Raw genomic sequence first — 24,078 nt, 5'->3', positions numbered from 1 at the left:
GCCAGCCAGCTTCAGGATATACGTACCATGGCCTGCAGTGACCCTTCTGCCAAAGCCAGGGGCCTGAGTAGTGTAATGGAAAGGTGAATAGAAGGATGTACTGCCCATTGCTTTATTTTCTCCATTTTATCCAAAAAGAAAAGAAAGTACCTTTTTTGGAACAGGAAAGGAATGTGGCTGTGCCAAAAAAAAAGAATAAAAAGTCATCACTTGAATGTATTATGGGGATTCTAAGAATGACAATTACTAAAAGTGAGAGGATGAAAATCAGAGGTTACAAATTATTTCTCCATTTTCATTTATAGTTTTATAATTTGTAACCTACAGGCAATTGATACTATGTTTAAAAGCAAATGAGAGAAAGTACCTAAATTCAACCTCAATCTAAAAGTTTAAAAACCATCCTAGGGTCTATCAGTGGGATCTGAGATCATGAGCCTCCATGACTTCACAAACCCCTGAGCATGAATGGATAACATGCTCTTCATGCTTTTTTCCAAGCAAGGCAAAACTTTAAATAAAAAAGTACAAATAAAGAGTTATACAAACGCCAACTGTTTACTTAAGCCATCGGGTGTATACCAACAACAAGATAAATGTATTTTTACCTGGAGCACAGGACAGGTGGTCTCCATCCCACATGGGCTACAGCCCATCAGCCTTCAACACTGAAATGCCTCTAGCGTATGTGGCAACATGACCCTCAGGACCAGTTTGAATTCCTGTCTCTGAGTTCAAATTTCACTCTTTAGCTGTAGTTGGTTTGGAAGTTATTATTTCAAGATAATTCAACTTAGTAACTGTAAAGAGATTTTGATGAAATATATACTTGTGCTCCATGGTGCTTTCCTATTTTCTCACATGCACAAAGCAATCATATTTAAGGCGTGTGATTTTTTTAATAAGTAAATGGCTCCCACCGAAGAATACTTAAGTAGGAATTATACTAGAAAGTACCTTAAAGAGAGTAAAACAAAGCCGTAACATCTTTTTTTGTATTGCAATTGAATGACACATAAATCTAACTTCTGGTTTCAGATTCTTTACTTTTTGGTGGACAGAAGTTTTATTCATCAACATACTTCTGAGTTATGTTTCACATTTCCTTTTCAGCTAAACACTTCTATTCATGACTAAGTCCCCCGATCCCCGAGAGGGACAATACATGTTTACTGTCCCATAGGTCCAATTCATTTGACCAACTCATAGACATATCATGTTCTGGTATAAGTTACCTAGCTTATGTTTTTGCCAATAAAACACCTCTCCGAAAGTGTTCCTGGGGGAAAATGGGGCTATGCATAGGGGTGAAGCCACGGTCTCCAAAGCTTTCAAATCTACTTCAGTGATTCAGTGATGGGTGGGGAAGAGGATGGCTTGGAGAAGGTTTTCTTAAATCCTCCTTAGAAGGGCACAATGAAAGGTAAGGCACAGTTATGTCTTAGTTAACTAAATTAAGAAACTACTTAGAAATTATTGTGTTGCTTAGCAACAAGTTCGACTAAAGAATGTAAATGTGCTCAAAATTACTCATCACTACAATAGTGGTGTATATCAGAGCTGGAGAATACAGTTATCTCATGTTTCTAGTTTCACAGCCAAAGTACCTAATTAAAAAATATCACTTTGAGCTTTTGTCCTAATACATGGCTAATCCAAACCACACCAGAATTCTTGCATTAAAATGCTGGATTAGTGATAGCTGCATTGATTGGATCGTATTGGGAGAATGCTAGCTTTTTGTTCCAAAAATTCATATAATGCCTTTTAATGTCTACCACCCACAACTGATACTTTGAGTCACAGAAGCTTAGGAAAGCACAGAACATGAAAAAGCTTGAGACTTGATAAAGATTTAATGAGATTCAAGGAAAAGAAATTCAGGATAGCATATTGATGCTTTCGGCAAATGTAGAATTTGGACTTAAATTTCTTTGTTAAGCTTTGCTTTATAAATATGGCCTGTCCAATTGCAAATTCAAGCCCAGATCTTTCTAGTATATAATTTTTTGCAATTTATAGGTCAGAAAGCTCTCAATTTGCAGTTATTCTGTATGGTACAACACTGTTGTAGGCACAGTGCAAAAGACACAGTTCCTTCTTTGCTTCCTTCATAGGAAAGGCAAGGTCTAGAGCTGGGTTATAGAGCTCCCACCATAACCAGGTGAACATTTCATTAGCAAAAACAGTTCCCTGCCTCCAGACAGTTCCGGACTTCTAAAACAATCTTCCGAACCATTGTTAAATCCCAAGACTTTTTTTCTATTTCTAAGCCAAAGATAAATTTGAACATTCTCCCATAATATTTCCCTCAAAGTTTTCTTACTGCTTTCCTATGACCCTACTCCCAAAGATTGTCCCAAATCCCCCCTTCCAAAGCGAGGCGTGGAATTGCTCTAGGGCAATGTTGGGGGCACTGGCAGAAACAACTCAACCATCAATATTTTGGTCTCCATTCTGGAGCTTAACCTCATGTGTCCTTTGTAAGCCACTTTATGGGCTTACCTACTTGGTCAGCCAATTAATTACTCAATTAAAAACTCTGAAGGTCGGGAATGTTTTTCCTACTTAAGTTTTTCCATAGACCTCCCAGCCGCGCAGTATCTCATCCATCTTGGCGTGTACCATTTCAAACATTAATGACTCCATTACTGTCATACTCAAGTCTTAAAAATTGATTTTTATCATCAATCTTATCATTTAATAAAGAGAGGTGAAAGATTTTGCTTAAATGTCGGGTTATTGGCTCACTGCCGCAGAAGAGAGGCACAGACTGGGCTAACAGGCATCGATTGTTTGTTTTGTTCTTTTTTTTTTTTTTTTTTTTTTCTGTTGAGATCAACTAGGGGAAAGTTTGTCACTGAGGGGTGTGTACATGTTTTTATCCTTAGCATTTTGCTTTTCTGTATATGGTTTTACATTCATTTCTCTAATTCACTTCAGTATTCATTTATTTTCTTTGTTTTGTATGTATGACTCAATTTTGACATTACTATTTTTGTACAAACAGCTTTTGAAATCCTGTCATGCAGTGTCCCAAACGCAAGGTAGGACTGAAACTCTGATAAGCAAGACGTTGCTTTCCTTCTCAACTACGTTAGTATTCTTGGTGCAGATTATGATTCACATCTGGTCATAACTAATTAATATCTGAAAGGTTTGGATTTAAAAGCTTGACGATTTGATGCTTGGATTTCTGATGTAATATTCAAACTTAAATGCCCCAAATCTTAGGAGAATTACTTCTGATGATGTTTTAGCCAGCATTTCCAACTGCACTTCTGGGAAACAGGCCATGGTAATAAAGACATACTTAGACATCAAGAGCAGTGATATACAGTTGTCATGTGGACTGACCACAGTTAAGACTGGGTCGCAGAGTCGGATCATTTACAAATGTTTATATGACTCTAACTAATTCCTAAAACACCCATTAAAAGTTTGTTGGTGGTTTTTTATGATGGAGAGTTATGATGTGCATGCAGAAACATTATACAATGACTCTTGTCATGCTCTCTGCTGAGTCTGGTCTGCTAAGGACCCTAATCGTCCTTCATAAGTAAGGTGACCATATAATTTGTTGTCCACACCAGGATAGTTTTGAGAGTAAAAAGGAACACTATTCATGATGTCCTGGACTACAGGCATAAACTGGAATTGTCTCGGGCAAATGGGGAATGAATGGCCACCCAACTCGTATAAGAACTTAGCTCTTGGAATAATCTGTTAATGTCATATGATTCTCCTTCTATATTGTGTTCACTATTGTCCTTGAAATGCTAAAGAGGAGGGAGAGGCATAGAGAATCTTTTATGACTGTTTACTGAACGTGGAAGTATTTAATTTGGAGTGCTGATAACGTTTCACTGTCATCCCTTATGAATACTGTTTGTGTCATAGTTTCATGTTTGTATATTTTTCTCCATTTCTTCATTTCTTTATTGGAGTATTGCTATACCCCCGGCATAAAAAAAAAAATATGTGGGTAGCGGGAACCATCCATCCCAAATTTACACAGAGAGATGTAATTTTTTCATATTATTGTATCCAACCTCACCAAAATGAAATTTAAAGCCAAAATACAAAAATAAGAAGAAGAAAATCACTGTATGGTCCATGGGTTAAACTAATTTTGTCACGGGACTTCATTTGGGAGATTTAAATGCTTCTAGTATGATCTGCAGAGTTGACCAAACCTTCCCACTGACCTTCCATTTAGTTGGAATACATAAGTAGACATGAATAGTAACATCAGAGCACTTCAGAATCTTCCTGTGATTTGTATCTTCATATACCCATGTTTCCATTCTTAAATGCCCTTTATTTCAAAGTGGCATGTCTCTAAAAAAAAAGAAAGGAGTGATTCCTCATTCCTCCAAAGATAAACGCATTGGGTTGGGCAAGAGCGCCCAGGCTGTCAGTTAGAAAGTAAAAGTTGAAATGAGCTGTGTGATTTTTTCCTGTGTTGCCAAGCAATTATTTGTAACCAGACCCTCCCCTCATTGGACCCCTTTCTTTTTCCCGAACCAAGTGGTTGTTTTAGTGACAGTCTTAATTCATGAGATTGAATTCACCATGGCTTACTTCCTGGTAGTCTGTAAAAAATTAATTATCCCAGAGAAGAACCCACAGAGATACTGTTTGGACAATATGATTACTGGAACCCTGTATATTCCTGTAGCATTCCATTTACAGGACACGCCAGCCAAACCAACGTAATATGCTCTCGCCTGAACTTCTCCATCAATTAGATTCGTAGGGAATTACTTTTAATTAAATTCCAGGCTGCTGGGGGAATAAGTTGTACATAAGCAACACTTACTCTAAATTATCTACACGCAGTCAAAGCACTGTGTCAGTCTGTAGAAGCTACATTAAACAGTTGGATGTGGCATAGTCTAAGTATCAAGTGATTTTCCTGGCATTGTCCTTCTCAAACTTCAGTGTGCATAAAAATTTCTCAAGGATTTTGTTAAAATGCAGATTCTCATTCAGTAGGTCTGGGGGAAGACTTTTAAGATTCTGCATTTCTAAGACGGTCCCAGGCAGTGCCGATGCTGCTGGTCCATGGACCGCACTTTAAGTAGTAAGAATGTAATGACAGCATCATATTTATGGGATAAGAGAGGCCAGGATTGTTAAGTGCCTTGAGGAAAGGATTTCAACATGTAAGGCCATGTTTCTGATGTTATAGGCGAAGGAGATGCAGCAGATGGTGAAATTGGAAGCCGAGATGGACCGCAGACCAGCAACAGTAGTATGAAACTCCAAAATGCAAACTGAAGCAGCAAAACCACAGAACATCAAAAGATCACTCCCAAACTTCTGAACACAAACTCCATGGACAAAGCGGTTTTCTTTTATGTTTCCTTTATGTGTAACAAGATGATACCTGAAGCCACAGAGACTCGGAATGATTTACATACTTCCGTTTAACAGTTTGAGTATTGAATTTCCTTGGCCAAACCCAAAGTAGCTACAAATTCGCAAAAATTTACTATTCCAATAAGGCAGAGTTTAATCATGGATGATATAACTTAAACATGTTTGCTATAAAATAATCATCACAAATAAATGAGCTTGGTGTTAACAGCTCTGCTTTGTGATGCATTAGGACATGTTTGAGCTGCAGCAAAAAACAGTGCATTAGCAATTTCATAGCAAGTGCATGCACTAGGAAAAAAAAGAACTCTGTCTACAAATTCATTAGCAGAAGTGGCGGTCTACTAGACAAATAATTTTGCAAAATTTTTCTACATCTGAGTTACCTCATCAGTAAGTGCCATGTCTCTACCATGCCATAAGAAGCTAATTTCCTGTAAAAGTTGTGGAAATTATTAGAACAATAGAAAATTATAGCAGAACAGTGTACCTGTGCCAAAACTCATCAGTACTCAAAGGGGAATTCTGCTGGACACATTTAAGAAAGTTGAAATCTCACATTGCTTTATAGGAATTGCTTCTGCGGGTTCCAGATAATACAATTCACTATTACACCATTAAGATTGTGAAGTGATTATTGGCAAACGTTTGTAAATGTGACCATGTATAAAGTATTTATACTCCTTAATTCGCACTGTTATAGAGCAAAATCATCTAAGTATTGCCACATGACAAGATTAGTAAACAGGAATACTAGAACTATGTTTGCATGTTACACAAGCACCAATTAAGACTAATCCATACAGACACAGTTAACCTTATGCCAAATAAATACTGGTTACATAAACATATGGCACAGAATATAATTTGACTATCAAGACTTTTAGCATAATGAAAAAGTCTATATATATGTGTATATGAATTATGTGGGCATTCTTGATACTTCAAGTTCTAGTTTGAAAAAAAATACATAACTAATTTAATTTTACACAAAAATATATATGCAGATTTTCAGAATTTCATATCAGGAAATGACCTTTTTATGTCTGTTAAATATCAAAACAATTTGCTACAGTGTTAATCTGCATGGTCTTTAAGCCTGCTGTAGTTGTGTTGCAGACAGTGCATGAAAAAGTATTCCGCTGGGAATTGAGCCATGCCACCAAAGCCAAGAGGAGCGCATGGAAGCCCGGTAGTCTAGAACTAATCAGATTACTGATTTTAGGACATAGCACCAATTGAATTGTTGTATATGCTTGTACAAACTGATTCTGTGTGTTCCTCTGAACAAAGCAGAGAAAATTAGGATACCGTCAATATTGAAATTAAACTTCCAACTTCTCTAATAAAAAATTAAAACACATGTAACACTTGTCAGAGTGTTTTCTCCCAAGATGCTTCCTAGTAAACTTTTTGCCTTTTTCATATAAATGATCCTATCGTTATTTCTAAAGGGGACTTATTCAAGCCCCCAACGTGTTTTTCCCCCAAATGGTGGAAAACACGCAGATTCTAGTTAACTTCCAGATATAACATACATGTTTTTCCTTTTTATCATATTTGTGGTCTGACCTGGATTCCGTAAAATTTCTCTGGTTCCTAGTTTCCTTATCTGTAAAACAAGGGAGTTAGACGACATACCTTTCAGCACTAACATCTCACGAAAGATTATGGTTAATAAAATGTCACTGCTTTCGGATTGCCAGTTTCCAAATATTCTGAATGGCTTCTCTTCATCAAATCAGATGGTTTCTTCCAAGAGCTCAATTAAGCTCACCATTCTAAAACACTTGACTGAACTCATCACTGGCCCCCTTTTGTCTCTGCGTTTGAGAGGTAATTCTAGTTTTCCCATTTTTCTGATCATTTCTTCTTTGGCTTTTTATTCTCCTATACTACCGTAAATATTTATACTTTCCAGTGTATATCCTGAATCAGTTTCTTCTTCAACAGATATTACTTTTAGTATTTGAGACATCATCCCCCAAGGGATCCATTGTAGTAGAATTAAAATGCACACGCAGCTCAAATGTGCAACAAAAAGATGCATTTTACTTGCTATTATAAGGTCATATTGCATTCAACTCTTGCATTCTCACTTACTATGAAGAAAAAATAATTGCCAATTAAAGTAACTCAGTGTCTTCCAGCCTAAAAAAAAAACAAAAAACTTTTATTTCAGGGACATATTCAGTTACTTTAGAGTCTAATCCCCTGTTAGAGGTCCCTCTCCATTCAGGAACTCTCCTTGCTTCTTTCCCCACATGGCATCTGAGTGTGAGGAGTAGCTCAGTGAACACCTGGCAGTTGAGAGGAGCGTCTGGTCTCCCTGCTGTTGAGCAGGTCCTGACTGCCTTCTACTGCAGCCCTGCAAAGTGGGCCCTTCCACCCCAATGGTTCAAGGTCCCTGCTCAGCCAAATCTCTTCTGTGATATGCAGAACTTCTGGATCATTTTAGGCTGTGGGGGAACCAGAGGTACTAGCTCAGCTCCATCCATCAAAATACCTCCTTTGTCAGCTGCTAGCACCATGTTGTTCTAACACCACAAGGCTACTAAATCCAGGAGGCTTGAAATTTTCTCAAGCTATGCCCCAAGAAGCAAGAAGTGAGCGTGCTTTATACTCGACTCCAAGACTATTTGGGTTCCTGCTACATATTGCTTCTCCCACCCTCAGGACTTTTTGTTCCAATTTGAGAACCAGGGCACTTGAATCCCAGTTCCTACTGTTATCCTTCCTTTCAGCCCAGAAAAGAAATTCAACTGCCCATTCCTGACTGGTTGGAAATACCCATACAGTACTATACTTCTCTTTCCCTATGTAGATTGCTCTTCTCCTTTGAGGGGCATAAAAGGAATCATGGAAAAGCCAGATTGCCAAGATAGGGAAACACATTGGGAAATACTGTATTTCATCATATCTAAGGCACCGTTGATTACATTGTGTACCATTATTTTACATATCGCAAAGAATGAAAACACACTGCTAATTAAACTGTGACACACCATCCAGTGATTAAGATACATCTCAATTTCAGAGATGTTACAATGTGAAAAATATTTGCAACTTGGAGTTCGTGAAATAGAGCATATTCCAAAAATATTATACAAGCTTCTCAACCCCAAGCCTTAAAGAGGGGGGCAAATTTTAAAGATAGGGTAGGGTACAAGAGATTCATTTTGTTAGAAAACATAAGGAGCAGTTCTGCAACTGGGTTTCAAATTTAGCAATGAGCTTCCCAGAAGGCAATTCAAAAAGGGAAAGAAATATATCTTTCACCATCTTTACTCAGAGAATATTCTTTTTATATGTTTTCCCTTAGCTATTTCATTCAATCACATGCCTTCAGTTTCTACTTCTCTGCATATCTCTCAAATCTGTAACTCTTGCCTTGACCTTTCTTTCCCTAGACTCTGATTTTTCCTCCCAGATTGTCAAGAGTTAAATAAATGACCCATGTGCACATTGTATGTAATTAACAAAAAATAGAGACCCTTTCTCCACCTGTGCTCCCTGTTCATTTTAATAGTCCATAACCAGTGCTAAACCTTGGGGCCATGTTGTTCTGCCTCATCTCATCTCCTCCCACACCCAATCTGTTAGATAAAACCTATGAATTCTCCCTTCTTCAAAGTTTCCTTCTTCCTTACAACTTCTCTCATTCCTAACACCCAGAATTTTAAACTTCTGAGTCAATTTCTTTGCTTTTCAAATCTTTTTACACACAGATTAATCTTCCCAAATGACAGTTTTAATCATATTACCATTCTGGTTGTAAATACAGAATTCCTATCCACTACCTAAAAAATGTTAAAATTAATGATAACAGCATTCAGTTTCTGGCCCCAAGCTGACTCCTCACCTAGCCAATCTGAATTTATCACTATTCTCTGTTAACACACATCTTTTCTAACCACGTGACATAATGATGTTCTGTCCTTAAAAAGCAACCTCCAAAAATGCCATCTCCAAAAAGCTCTCTCGTTCTCCCAGGCTAGGAATAATCTGCCCTTCTTAATTTATCCATTTATATTTTAGAAGCTATTTATACATAAGACTTTTCCACCAGTCCAGATCAATTTCTTTTCAGGCTTTGTTCCTTTGCTTTTCAAAGAACAGGTAGTCAATAACTATCAATGACTATTTAAATTATTTTCTATTTTTTATGTCTTTGAAAACCTGAATAAAAGGCTAAAATGAGAAAAACATTTTTTCTTAATTCTTATTGTCAGCATCCTTCTGGAACAGTATAACTATCACAGTGGCCATCAGGCATTTAACAGTGGGGACCCATCAACATTAAGAGATTATGGAGCATGAAGAGGGAATACCTGTATTATTTAGTGTTGAGGTTATTTTAGGGATACCTCATTCCAAACCTTAAATAGCTTCTTCATCATCACTAGTATAAATCTAACATAAGACCACAATTTTCTGCAACTTTTTTCTGGTTCTCGGCGTTTAACAGACTCTCAAGCACATGTTTAATAATTACTTCTTTAATGTCATAATAAATCTGGGTGGTGCCTCTGGGATGAATATTTATGAGCCATCTTCTTTAATAATATTTCATGAAAAGCGTTCTGCTCCATAAGTTAGAATAATGAAAAAATATATTATGGGAGGGAGCAGGGAGATGGTTAAAAATAGCAGCATCGTTGCTTTTACGAGAAAAGGAAAAATAGGTGTCTGCGCTTATCTCGATAAAGGATACAATGCCTCTTCCACGCCTCTCCTCTCCTAGCATTACTTTCTCGGAAACTGGTGGTGAGAGGCAGTCCCTGAGCTGCCTCATCTTGGAAATGTTTGAATCTCCACCACAATAAAATTTGGAAAAATTTTCCAGTGGCGGCCAATTTAATATTATATATCTAATCACTCACACCATGACCCAGTAGCTTCAGATGAATAAGAATGTAGCAAACAAAACGAGGGGGAAAAGAATTTGACCATTAGTCACTTCTGAACTTTGATACCATGTAATGTGAATGAGGAAGTGTTATACAGATCCATCAGAATGCTTGTTTACTCTTTTCAAGCAATGTGTGTATTTAATTTTTTCAAAATTCACACACAGCTTTTTACGCTTCTATCTTTTGTTTTTCCTTAGGAAAAAAGTTGGAATTTCTGTTGGGGTGTGGAATTTATAACACAGCATATTGAACTCTGTAGGTTGTACCACTGTATTATGAATTCACTTATACTCCCTTACCTAGCTAGCCACATAAACAATTATGTTGGACATATCCTCAGCATTGAGCTAACTGTATTCATTGATCAAATATCTATGAGAAGTCCTCTCTTATCCTCTACACTTTCAACTTGTTTTTTACTAGTAATGCAGTATTTTTTAAAATGATCTGCAATTATAGTTTTAGGCTGTGGTCATATGGTAGATGGATTGCATTAACAGCCCCAATTTTTCATGCCTACCTGTGTCTGGGTCATTTGGCATTTCCCTCCTGCACTGACTCTTGAGCTTGACCATGGAATTTGCTTTGGCCAATGGGATACAGGTTGAGCATCCCTAATCCAGAAATCTGAAATCCGAAAAGCTCCAATATCCAAGACTTTTTGAGTGCCGACATGACACCACAAGCAGAAAATTCTGCATGTAAGTACTTAACACAAACTTTATGCACAAAATTATTTAAAATAGTGGTATAAAGTTACCTTCAGGCTGTATGTATAAGGTGTATATGAAACATAAATGTATTTTGTGTTTAAACTTGGGTCCTATCCCCAAGATATCTCATTATGCTCATTATGTATATGCAAACATTCATTTCCATGTTTAAGACATCTTTGAGCATTTCCTCTAGGGCTGATCTAGTAGTGACAAATTCTCTCAGAGTTTGCTTTTCTGGGAAAGACATCATATGTCCTTCATTTATGAAGCTTATTCTGGCAGACATAAAATTCTGGACTGACAATTTTTTTCTTAGAATGCTTTGAAAATGCCACCCCATTCTCTTCTGGCCTATAAGGTTTCTGCTGAGAAGTCTGCTGTTAGTCTGATGGGGATTTCCTTTATAGATAACTTGATCATTTTAAAATTCTTTCTTTCACTTTGACTTTAGTCATTCTGATTATAATATACCATGGGGAAGACCTTTTTGCAGTGTATTTGCCTGGGGATCATTGGGCCTGCTATATCTGAATGTCTAACTCTCTTGCTAGTCCTGGGAAGTTTTCATTGATTATTTCCTTAAATAGGTTTTGTGAACTTTTTGATCTCTTTTCCCTCTCTGGAATACCAATGATTTGTAAGTTCAGTCACTTTATGTAGTCTCAGACATCCCCAAATCTCTGCTCATTCTTTTTTTAAATTCTTTTGTTCTTATTTTTATCGAACTGGATTATCACAAAAGACCTGTCTTCAAGTTCTAAGATTCTTTCTTCTGCTTGGTATAGTCTATTCTTGAAGATTTCAAATGTGTTTCATATTTTCTTCAATGAATTTTTCTCCTCCAGAATTTCTGTTTGTTTCTTTAAAGCTATCTATCTCCTTAATAAAATTATCTCACTCGTATCCCGAATTGATTTTCTGATATTTTCTCTGTGTTAGTTTTCAGATTTCTCTTGGATCTCATTGAACTTCTTTAGAATCAATGTTTGGAATTCTGTAACTGGCGTAACAAGGAATTCTTTTCGATTGGGTTCTGTTGCTGGACAATTGTCGTGGTCCTTTGAGTGTCATATTTCCCTGCTTTTTCATATTTCCTGTGTCCTTTTGTTGATATCTACACATCTGATGCAACAGTTGCATTTTCCAGTTTTCTCTGAAATTGATTTTGAAGGGAAGAATTTTTTCCTGAAGGTATATATATGTTGTCGGTCAAGTAGGACACTTGGCTTTGATTTGGGGTGCCTGCAGTAGTGTGACCTTTGTATGATTTCTTAGGCAGTACACAGGGTCAGTGGTATCTGTGATTTCCTTGGTGGCTTAGAGTACAGTTAGTTGAGGCTATGGTGAATGTTTTCTGGGACTCGACCAATAGCTGAGACAGTCTTCGGGCCCTAGCAGTGGAAGCAGTAGGCTGAGTATGCCTGATTTTAGGCCCCAGAGCAGTATTCGTGTGTCCTGGACAGCCAATTCCTGGGCCTTCAGGTGGCTTGCTCAAAAGCTAGTAGCTGGAGCCAAGGACCAGGTGAGTGGGCAAGTTCCTGAGCAGCTGGTGCTATGTGGGAGGTGGCAGCAGCAGTGGTGGAGCCACGCACTCGAATCCAAGTGGTCCATGCTGGTGATGTTGGTGGCTGCAGTGGATGGAGCAGACTAGTCCTCAGTCCCTCAGCTGCCTGTACAGGGCAGTGGGGATTGTCCTCAGTGTTACGTCACCTTGAACTCAGACTGAGGGCAGGGTCCAGACCAATGTTAAATTCTCAAAATGGCACCAGCTGTATGGTTGCAATCAAAGAGGGTGGGGTTCCCTTTTAGGCAAACAGCATGGACAAGAAACTGGTAAATGTGGTCTTCTTGCAGCCGGTAGCAGAGTGGTGGGAATTTTCCTAGGTGTATGTAAGATAGCTTGGGCTCCTCGGTCCCTCCTCAGCTGGGCAAGGCTGCAGCTGCATCAGTCCAAACTCTGCCCAAAGGCAGAGCACAGTGCAGCTTTAAACTCCCAAAATGGTGCCTTGGGCCTGTGACCAGAGAGGGTGGGACCCTTCCCTGGCAGGCTGTGTTGGTCAGAAACTGGGGGAGTGCAGTTGCCTTGACACTTGGTCTCACAGCAGCTCATTGCAGGGTGAGACCTGGTGGGTATTGTCTTAGATTGGTGTCACAAATCCTGGTTTCCCTGTCCATCCTCAGCCAGGCGGGGTCTAAAGGCAAGTCAGCCTGTACTCAGCCTGAGGGCAGGGCACAGCACAGTGTTAAATTCTCAAAATGGTGCCTGGGGCCTGGGACCAGAGTGGCTGGGGCCCCATCCAGGCAAGAAAGGTGGGCAAGAAAGTGTGGAAAATGCTGTCTGCATTTCCACAGACACGGACTGACTGCGCATCTCAGTCTCAACAGCAACTCACAGCAGGATGGTGGGGAACTTCCCGAGGGTGCCTGGGAGCACCTGGGCTCCTTTACCCCTTCTTGGATCTGCACAGAGTCTGCAGGCACCTACAGCTCCCTGGTATCCAGGCTCTCAGAATGGAGCCCTGCTCAAGCCGCTCTAGGCTTGGATGACTGTGGGATTCCATGTGGCTTCCCTTTCTGGAGCAGTGTATCTGTTCAATCTTCAAGCAGCTCCCCAGTGGGCTGGGAGGTTCTCTTCCAGCTAAGATTGTAAAAGCTCATCTTGGAGTGAGGAACCCCAGGGCCTTCTCTCTTACTGTTTCCCTGTGTCCAGGACCTTCTCCCAGCTCTTAGCCCATCCCTGGCTGGGCAAGTTGCCTCGAACCCTCTCCTTACCCACTTTTGATGTTTCCTGTCACTTCCCTGGTGAATCCTAGCATTCTCTCCTAGATGGTTTCTTTGAAATGTGAGAATCTGCTTACTATTCTGGTTCCTCTCTTTGGAGGAGGCACATACTACCTGTGTCTAGTCTGCCATCTTAGTCCTCTTGTAGGAGTTCTTTATATACTTTAGACACTGGTTATTTCTCAGAAATATGATTTACAAAAATTCTCTCCCATTCTGTGTGTTGTCTTTTTACTTTCTTGATGGTAACTTTTGAAGTTTCAAATATTTTATTTTGATGAAGTCCAATTTATCAATTTTTTTTCTTTTGTCGCTTGCGCTTCTGGTGCTTAAGACACCGTTGCTTAATCCAAGGTAACTAAGATTTATGCCTGCTTTCTTCTAGGAATTTTATAGTTTTAACTCTTAACATTGTGTCCTTGATCCATGTTGAATTTTTTTTTGTATATCATTTAAGAATCCCACATCATTTTCTTGCATACAGATAACTAGTTTTCATAGCACTATTTGTTGAAAAGACTATTTTTCCCCCATCGAATTGTCTTGGCACCCTTGTAAGATGTCAATGGATCACAAATGTGGAGGTAAGTTCACATTTAAACTCCCATCATGTCCATTGGTGCCCAGCCAAATCCCATGTATCTGTCATATACACTCATTTGAACCTCTCATCTTTGACAAAGTCATTCTTGCAACACTCTTCCTTTTTGTGTGTCAATTGAAAAATCATTCAATTTATAAATTTGGAAAGGAGACTGTATTTGTTATAAAAGGTTACAACCTGCAGGCTGGGAATCAGGCCCCCTGACAAAACTGGAGACAGGCACTTCAAGGGAGAGGGGGTAGACAGGAATTTATGACAAATGGGTTGGCCAAGTATACATATTCAACAGGTTATAGGAGAAGCAATGATTATTCACAAAGTGGGGGGTCACATGCATGCATGATAAGCAAACATGCAAGTTACATACAACCCATGTTTACTTTGGGGTGGAGACTTAACATTTAAATGTATTAAATTAGGCCCTATCTTTCAAAAAGTAAAGCAGGAGCATGAAAGCCCTCAAGTGTGCAGCCTCTGTAAACCAGTCAGAACCAGTCCATGGTTGGTGGTCTCTTACCAGGAGAAAGCTATTGAAATCAGTCTGTTGTCCAATTAAAGATGTAATTATGGCTTGTGGAAGAGGGAGTTTGGTTAGTGAGTGGCAGTTAGAACATAGTTTATTCTTTAAGTGTGGGAGTGCATGATTTAACCCTTGTCGGGCATGCCCTTAGGTCTTATTTATAATTTGGTATTTATTGCCATAAAGAGCCCAGTTTGTCAGTCTTATCTCTATTTTAACATTAATGCTGGTCTGTTGTGTCTAAATGGCAAAAAGGAGGGGGCATAATGAGACATGTCCAAACTCCCGTCCTGTCATGGCCAGGAACTCAGTTTTTAAGGTTTCTCTAGGGTCCCCTTGGCCAAGAGGGGATCCATTCAGTTGGTTGGGGGGTTTAGGATTTAATTTTTAGTTCTCATTTGTCTTTATGACCTCACACTACATGGAGGCACAAACTTCTCATGCTCCACTTTCACCTTCTCCAAGGAAACTCTTTCTCTTCTTCCTTCCAAGACAGAAGGTGGACCTCAAGAACCTTACACCAATGATGCTCCCATCCCACCATACCCTCCCTAATTCTGCCCTAAACAGAGTGGGATAAAGAATTTATGGCCCACAACACATCTGTTAGCAATTAGTTCCAGACTTTTATCCTTTACATGCTTACTCTCATCACCCCATTTAGACTGTATTAGCCTTTTGTCGCTGCATGACAAGTGACCACAAACTTACGGCAAGCCCATTTATTATCTCACAGTTCTGTAGGTCAGAAATCTGCATATAGCATGGCTGGATTCTCTGCTCAGAATCTCACAAGGCAGAAATGAAATATCATCTGGGCTGCACTCTCTTGGAAGGCTCAGGATCTTCTTCCAAGTTCAAGTAGTTGCTTGCAGAATTCAGTTCCTTACAATTGTAGGACTCAGGTCTCTATTCCCATGTTGCCTGTTGGTCAGGGGTACTTCTCAGTTCCTAGAAGCTGCCTACAGTTCCTTGACACATGGTCCTATATATAGGTTGTCTTCACAACGTGGCAGCCTACTTTTTCAAAGCCAGCAGCAGAATCTCTGTTTTATCACTCTTCTTTCAGGAAGGGTCCAGTCTCTTTGAAGGACTTGCTTGATTAGGTTAGGTCCACCCAAGATCATCTTATCTTCCTTTTGATTAATTCAGAGTTAACTGGTTTGACTTATACCTGCAAAATCCCTCCAACTTCATCAATTAACATAACCTAATCAAGGAAGTGAAATCTATCATACTGTCCTGACTATGCTCAACAGGAAGGGATTATACAGAGTGTGTGTGTAGATGAGAATATTGGGGGTCATCTTAGATTTCTGCCTAAACACACACACACACACACACACCATTAGCACAGAATTCAAATATTCAAGTTAAATTTCATGTATTTATAGCATTTAACAATCTCTCTCATTTAATCTCCATGTTACAGGCAAATCAAGAACATTATCACCATCTTACAGATGTTGAATCTGAGGTCACAGAGCAACACAGTGGGATATTAAAGAATAGACCCCATTTATTCTCCAGTCGCCAGATTGCTCTTCTCCACAGAATCACCTCACTGTGATAGAGATCATCGTATCTTACACCTAACAGCCATGATCACAAAACCAGCTGACAATTTACAATTTCAATGAACAAAGAGCATTGCCAACGACAAAATGTCATTCAACTGTCATGGCAACCTATTAGTATAGGTTTTATCATTTCTGCTTCGAACGAGGAAATGATTGAGTGAGCCCTTCAGCACAGCACTTAGCACAGGAAAGAATAAATAATAAGCTCCATGCTTTTGGTGCTATTATAAATTAATTTATGTATACCACCAAATGAGGTGCTATTTTCCCTGCCCTAGAAGGATTTATTTGTCCTTAATATATCAGAATTTAATAAGTTCCAGGTATTCCCAACATTAATTAGATTTGATTTAAATAATAATCCAAAAGGAGCTCAGCAGGATAATGAAATCTAAACAGAACTTTGCTCTCGAAAGTCTAGTGTAAGGGTCAAGAAACTATGGCCCAGGGGTCAAACCCAGTCTCTTACCTACTTTTGTATGGTACATAAGCTAAGAATGGTTTTTACATTTCTATGTGGTTGGAAAAAAGTTAAAAGTACTTTATGGCTCATAAAAATTGTATGAAATTCAAATTTCAGTGTCCCTAAATAAAATTGTAACGGAACACACTTATCCATTGACATGTGACATCCGATTGTTTTCGTGTTACAACAGGAAGTTTAATTAGTTGTATAGCCAGCAACATCTAAAATATTTACTATCTGGCCGTTTACAGGGAAAGTTTGCCAGCTCTTGGTCTAGCCCACTTAGGCTGCAGTAGAGAAGAGGGAAGGGACAGAGGTTGAGGGGCAGAGCAATGGGAACACAGTTCTCTAGCTTTTGTGGAGGAGAGGAAATAAAGGGTCCTGGGGAGCCCCCAAAGACACAGGCTTTCTGAAATCCAGGGCCCAGAAGTGGCAGAACCTCTATGGGAAGGCTATGTGACTGCTTGCAAGGCCTGGTGTCTCCTGCTTTACAAGCCTTTATAGAAAGAAGGGAGCTACCAAGAGAAAAGGCTGCCTTGGACAGGGAGCTCGTGCCCATGCTGGCACGGACAAGAAACAAGGGCTTCAGTGACCTCTGGGACTGAGGAGCGGGGGCCTCCCCCACTCCCCAGGGTTTCACAAGCCCTAGTGCTACCGTATGATTCTGAAGAAGAAGACAATTAAATGATGCCGGATGTCTCAGTGTGTGTTCTCCAAAAAGCAAACCCTCAGACAAGAATTTGAGTACAAGTATTTTATTTGGGAGGTGATCCCAGGAAATACGGGGAGGGGCTGTGGGGGTGGAGGTAAAACAATAACGGAATAATTATAGAGATGCTACTGCTGTGGGCAATGGGCACAGTCCTCCTGGGGACTCCATGAGGGACAGTGTAGCATGCTTTACAGAACGGTCCCACACCAAAGTGACAACAATGGGTTATTCATCCTCCAAATGTCTCTTCTCATTGGACGAGAGTTGCTCTTGAGGGTAGTAACTCCCCAGCACTTACCCGCCTGTCCCTCATGAGCTAAGTGAGTTCCTGGGGCCAGAGAACACCCTTGAGAAGGGAGTCACAAGTGCTTGAGGCAGGAAGTCATCAGCATGAACAAGACAGTACTAAAGCTATGGGAAAAGGACCAAGGGAATATGAGTGGGGCCCCAAGAACATCTGCTGCACTGGGCTCCCTTCAACCTTGGAGAGTTAGTGGCTTTGGGGGAGGACATACAAATTAGACTTATTTTGCTTAAAAAAAAAATAAAGAAATGATACTTCCAGCTGCTGGAGGGTGTCAGATGTTCATGTACGTGTCTTAACTTTCCTATAAAATGGCAGACTCCTCAATGTCATGCAGAAAGATAAGTCTAAAAGTTTGCTTAATGGGTTATCTAATCAGGAAAAAATATGAAGAGTTTTTGCTCCCTGTTTTGTCTTTCATCGCCTATCCTCTGATATGGAGGCTATTAGCAGGAAATGTTAACAACAAAAAAAGGCTTGAATAATCTACAGTAAGGTAAGTTACTTTTGAATGATCAAAATTGATTACCAAAATCAGTGGCAGCTAATCAACCCTGGATCTTTATTTCCCAGTGTGAATATTTTAACAAATAGGATAGAAAACATGAAAGCTACACAGATGCTATAGTATGTGCTGGAGTTTAGTAACAACAAACCTCTAAAGGTATGAGTGAGTGGTGCATTTTGTTTTGTTTTATGATTTTAAAAAAAAAAGATGGTGATGTTGCTAGTTGAAATGGAATTCAGCCAGCCTTCCAGATTTCAAAGGCCTTATAATAGAAGAAACAGCCACATAAGTGGGTCATGAACAATCATGTCCATTAATCATCCCAAGTCCGCTGGATATGCATGCCAAGTGCCAAGAAAGCCATGAGACTCTGTCTCAAAGACAATGTGCTTTTCTAAATTTACTTCTCAGTGTGGAAGTCTAATATTTGTGTTCACTGATATTTTGCATTTGCAGGAGAAAGTAGGCCCTGCTTTAAGGGGCAGGGCAAAGCAACACAGCCCTACCTTCAAGTAGCAAGAAGGATCCTTAGTAATCAGACTTGACAGTTTATACATCCAGCAATGTCCTCTTCATTGATATTCAAATACTCAAAGCTACCACTGGATATATATTACTATAATAGGCATTTCAAACTTATTCACATTAGAATTCCTGGGTGTTTTTGCCCACTCTTCCACATTTTAGTTATTAATGGCACTATTGTCTTACCAGCCTCAGGTTAAAATTCTAAAAGTCATCTTTGATTACTCACTGTCTCTCATCCCCTTGTGTAATCAATAAGTGAGTATTACTGGCTCTTTTCCTCCAGGATGTTTCTGGAATGGAACCACTTCTCAACACTACTGGGATAACCACCCTGGTTGTAACCACTGTCATCTCTCACCTTGACTCCTGTAATAGCTTCCTGGTTCCACTTCCACCCACTCTTGAGCCCCTACAGCCCTTTCTCCACAGAGTAGCAGAGTGATCCTCTTGAAGTATAAATCATATTGTGTTACTCATCTGCTTAAAATCCCCTAATGCTTCCCTCTGCACTAAAAATAAAAGCCAAACTTCTTTTCCGAGCCTATAAACCTTCACGTGATCTGGCCCCCTGCTATTTTGGTTATCTATTGTTGCATAACAAACTATTCCAAAACTGAGTGCCTGAAGCAACAACAATTTATTATTTCTCATGATGCTCTGGGTTGGCTGGCCTCAGCTGGCTAGTCCTTATGCTCCGTTTGGTATTGACTAGGGTCACTTGTGTGGCTGCATTTGGTGGGGAACCCAGCTGGGGCTGGAACATCCAACATGGCTTTACTCACACTTCTGGCTCCTCATCTGGGATGGCTGCCTGGGCCACTCCCTCTCCACATGGTCTCCCAGCATTTAGTAGTCAGGTTCAAGCTTCTTTACCTGGAAGCTGGATCTCCAAAAGGACAGAAAAGGAAGCTTCTAGGATTCTTGAAGCCTAACCAAAATACACAGCATCACATCCACGCATTCTATTGGTCTATTCCACTGGTCAGAGCAAGTCACAAGGTCAGCTCAGACTCACAGGGAGGGAAGGTAGACCTGCCTCTTGGTTGGAAGGGGGAAATTAATATACAAGAAAGGGAGGGATTGTTGGCAGCCATCTTTAGAAATATGAGACCTGTCCGGAAAGTTTCCTGCCATTGTTAATACAATGAGAATGGTTTGTACGACATCGATGTAACTTGGCAGCCAAGGAAGGTGGACTGGGATGCGCATGTGTGAACAGTGATGACTTCACTGTATTAATCAGTGGGGCTCTAGACATTGTTGAGTGAGCAGGTGTACTGTGTGGTTGCCACATTCAAAATGACTGAGCAAGTAGAGCAACAAATCTGCATCAAATTTTGCGTTAAGCTTGAATATTCCTCCATGAAAACTATTGGGATGATTCAGAAGGCTTTTGGGGATGATGCGATGAGTGCAGCGCAAATAAAAGTGTGGCACAAACGCTTCAAAGATGACCAAGAATCTGTTGAAAGTGACCCACATTCTGGAAGGCCTGCAACAGCAGAACACCTGAGCATGTTGAACGTGTACAGGTTAGGTTAAGAGATGCTGGGAGAACTATATGAGGTCCCAAGGTGCCTACTTTGAAGGGGACTGAGGCATCATTGTCCTATGTACAATGTTTCTTGTATCTTCTTCAATAAATGTCTCTATTTCTCATATTACATGGCTGGATACTTTCCAGGCAGACCTTGTAATCTTCCATGCCTACCTACCTCTCCAATCTAATCTCATATCACTCTCCCCCAGCCATGCTGGACATCTTTGTCATTCCAAAGTATGCTGAGATAGAGATTGCTAGTGTTCCCCCCAATATTCCTCTGCCCATCTTCTTCTAGATAGAACTTCTGAATTTCGTCTAAGTTCATGGCTTCCCAGAATAAGTACTACATTTCCCAGGCTCCCCTGAAGCCAGGTATAACCATATGATTCCATTCTAAGCAATGCATGTCAGAGGAAGTGTCCAGCCTTCATAAATCTTCCTTAAAAGACAGTAGGTGTCTCTCCATCGACCCCTTTCTTCCTGTTCCTCGAGCTCCTCCTTGCTGGTTGGACCATGAGGGGTCATGGAGAATGAATGCCTTGCCAGGTTGGAAAAGCTTGAGTCTCTGAGCCTATGGACCAGCCAACCAGCCCTGGAACAATGATCCCTGGATGTTTCTTCTAGAGAAAGAAACTTGTTTAAGTCACAGTTATTTTCTATCTTTCATGGCCAAACTTAGTCCTTACTGCTGAGCATTTATAGCAGAAAGAGCAGCAAGAGCAAAGGGCCTGAGGCAGGAGAACATGCAGAACATGAGCAGAGGTAAAAAGGTTGAGCAATTATGAAACAGGCAACAGCAGCCACGTCATGTACAGCCTTGTAAGTTTGGCTTTTTCATCTGAATGAAATGGGGAACCATTATAGAGTTTTGAGGAAAGAGTGATAAGGTGTCACCATACTGTAGAATCACTCTTTATCCCATGTGAAGAAAAGGCCATGGGAGCACCAAGGCAGAAGCAGGGGGCTAATTAGGAGGTTTTTATCTAGATAAGAGGTGATGGTGGCATAGACTAAGGAGAGAGCAACAAAGATGGTGAGAAGTGGTCAGACTGTGGATCTAGTAGGAAGGGAGAGATGCCAGGATTCCCTGATGCATGGAATGTGGGATATAAGGGAATGAGGAGTCAGTAGTGGTCTAGAAGCTTTGATCTGAGCAACTGGAGTTACTGCTAACTGTAATGGGGAAGGTTGAGAGGAACAGGGGGTTTTGGGGAGGAAGGGAAGGTAAGGAGTTTGGTTTTGGATTTGTGTTAGTCAGGGTTCTTCAGAGAAACAGAAGCAACAGTGGGAGGGCAACGAGAGAAAGAGAGATACATTTATTTTAAGGAATTGTCTCATGCAATTAAGGAGGCTGGCAAGTTCATAATCAGCAGGGCAAGCCAGCAGCTTGGAGTCTCAGGAAAGAGTTGATTTTACAGCCCAAGTCCAAAGGCAATCTAAAGACAGAATTCCCATTTCCTATGGGGACTTCAATCTTTTCTCTTAAGGCTTTCAACTGATTAGATGAGGCACACCCATATTATAGAGTATAATCTGCATTATTCAAAGTCTCCTGCTTTAAACGTTGATCACATCTAAAAAATGCCTTCACAGCAACATCTGATCTGGTGTTTGATCAAACATCTGAGCACCATAGCCTACCCAAGTTGATGCATAAAATTACCCATCATGGACACGTTAAGTTCCACATGTCTTTATATATCCCAGTGGAGATGTTGAGTAGAGTGTTGGATATACATGAGGCAAACACTTGGGATCATGAGCCCATGCATTTTGTTTAAAGAAACAAAACTGAATGATGTACCCAACTGAGTGAGTGTAGCATGTAGGGTCCTCCATATCCCTCCACTCTCTGTGTCCTGGCCAGTGCTGCATGTCTTCCCCTGCTGGCTTAAACCCAAGCTAAGTGGGGCCTTGAAAATTCCCAGGTACTGATAAACTTGTTTAGGTTGTTGCCCAAAACACTGAACAATCAAACATGTTGCTAAGCTTGTAAAAACTAGCCCTGGCCCTAAGCCAAATTCCTTAAACCTCCATATAAACTCCATAATACGACCCCCTCATGGGCAACATACCTGAGTAGAACATCTCCTGTCCTCACTGTCCACCACAAGGAAGCTGCAGACCCCTCTATATGTAAGTTCCCTTAATAAATTCTTTGGACTGAACACCCTGGTGTTTAGTGCTTCTTTCTTTAGAATCCCAACTAGCCCCATCTTGGAACAATTTGGGGCAGTGTGTTGTGGGAACCCCTCTGCTGCCACTTTTGGGGCAACTCTAGATGTGGGTTCAGCCAGATGGAACAGTAGAAAGAGAAGAGGTTTGAGGATTGGGCATTCCAACCTTAAGAATTAGCACAGGTGAGGAAGAACCACCAAAGGGAACTGTGAGGAAGTCAGTGATTCATGAGAAGCCCAAAAGAGTGCAGTGTTCTGGAAGCCAATGAACGAAGAGCTTCCAAGATAAGGAGATGATCAACTGTGTCAAATTTGGCTGGTAGGTCAAGCAAGACCTGAGAATTTATCATTAAATTTAGCATCTTGGAAACCACGAAAAACCTTATTCATCTGTTTGAGTTCAACAAGAGAAGTAGAACCAGTGGGAGATATTTATTAGGAGATTTATTGCAAGAAATTGACTTATGTGATTATGGGGGTTGGGTACTTGAGTCCAAATCCCATTAGGAAGGACAGGCTGGAACCTTCAGGCACGGGTGTTAGCTGGTGTCCACAGACAGATTGTTTTCCTTTCCAGGGAATCCTCAGCTCTGCTTATAAGACCTTCAACTGATTGGATGAGGCCCACCAGATTATCTAAACTACCTCCCTTACCTAAAGTCAACTGATAATGGACTTTAATCACAACTGAAAAATACAGTAATCAATGTTACTGTCTGATTGAATAACCTCTCCTAACCAAGGTGACATATCAAAGACCATCATACCTCAACAGGACCAGCTTGTGTTGGGCCCAGTAAAAGTGGGGTCAAGAAAATGGGAGGAGAGAACATGGAGGTAGTGAGTGTAGATTGTTATTTCAAAGACCTGTGCTATGAAAAGAGGCAGAGAAATGGAACAGTGCCTGGCAGGAAATTGGACCATGGAGTAAGTGACTGAGATAGGATGTAAGAGAAGACCATTAGTGGACAGAAACCTGAGGAACTGGGCGTCATGGCATTAGAAAGCCATCCCTCTGGGTACCAAAACCATCAAGAGGAGGAGAAGGAGGAAGTATTACAGAGAGTGACAGTAATTCAGTAACTAACATATTCAGAGAATGAGGTGTGATCTGTTGTTAGGATGAGGGTGACAGTGTGTAGTTGTACAAGAAAGAGTAGTGGAGATACAGTCTGAAGACCTCAAATTCAAAGCTGGGAGAGGGAGGACTCTCTTAGGGAGGAAGAAGAAGAGAATTGTCTGGGAAAACAGCAATGAGTGGCAGAGAAGACACACACCCACCTTCAGAGCCCGCGGGAGGAGGAGTTACAGCTCCCTCTTGAGAGGGCTGCACAGAAAGCACCG

General features: G+C 40.4%; 1 protein-coding gene across 3 annotated transcripts in view; it reads left to right on the top strand.

The window, feature by feature from the left end:
• PLCB4 (phospholipase C, beta 4) overlaps positions 1-7,091 on the top strand; it is a 133,690-nt gene extending 126,599 nt beyond the window's left edge. The window contains exons 35-36 of one of the 3 annotated variants that reach the window (XM_012639249.1): positions 3,011-3,047; positions 5,195-7,091. In XM_012639249.1, coding sequence (XP_012494703.1) covers positions 3,011-3,047; positions 5,195-5,283 — 126 coding nt within the window. In that variant the 3' untranslated portion in view covers positions 5,284-7,091. The remainder of the gene's footprint in view (positions 1-3,010; positions 3,048-5,194) is intronic. The other 2 variants (XM_012639251.1, XM_012639250.1) reach the window with 2 other exon arrangements.
• Positions 7,092-24,078: the final 16,987 nt, after the last annotated feature.

Source organism: Propithecus coquereli, unplaced genomic scaffold (assembly GCF_000956105.1).
Source record: "Propithecus coquereli isolate 6110/MARCELLA unplaced genomic scaffold, Pcoq_1.0 Scaffold139, whole genome shotgun sequence".
NCBI lineage: Eukaryota > Metazoa > Chordata > Mammalia > Primates > Indriidae > Propithecus > Propithecus coquereli.
Note: the sequence above shows the minus strand (reverse complement) of the source record. Positions and strands in the feature narration are given on the sequence as shown.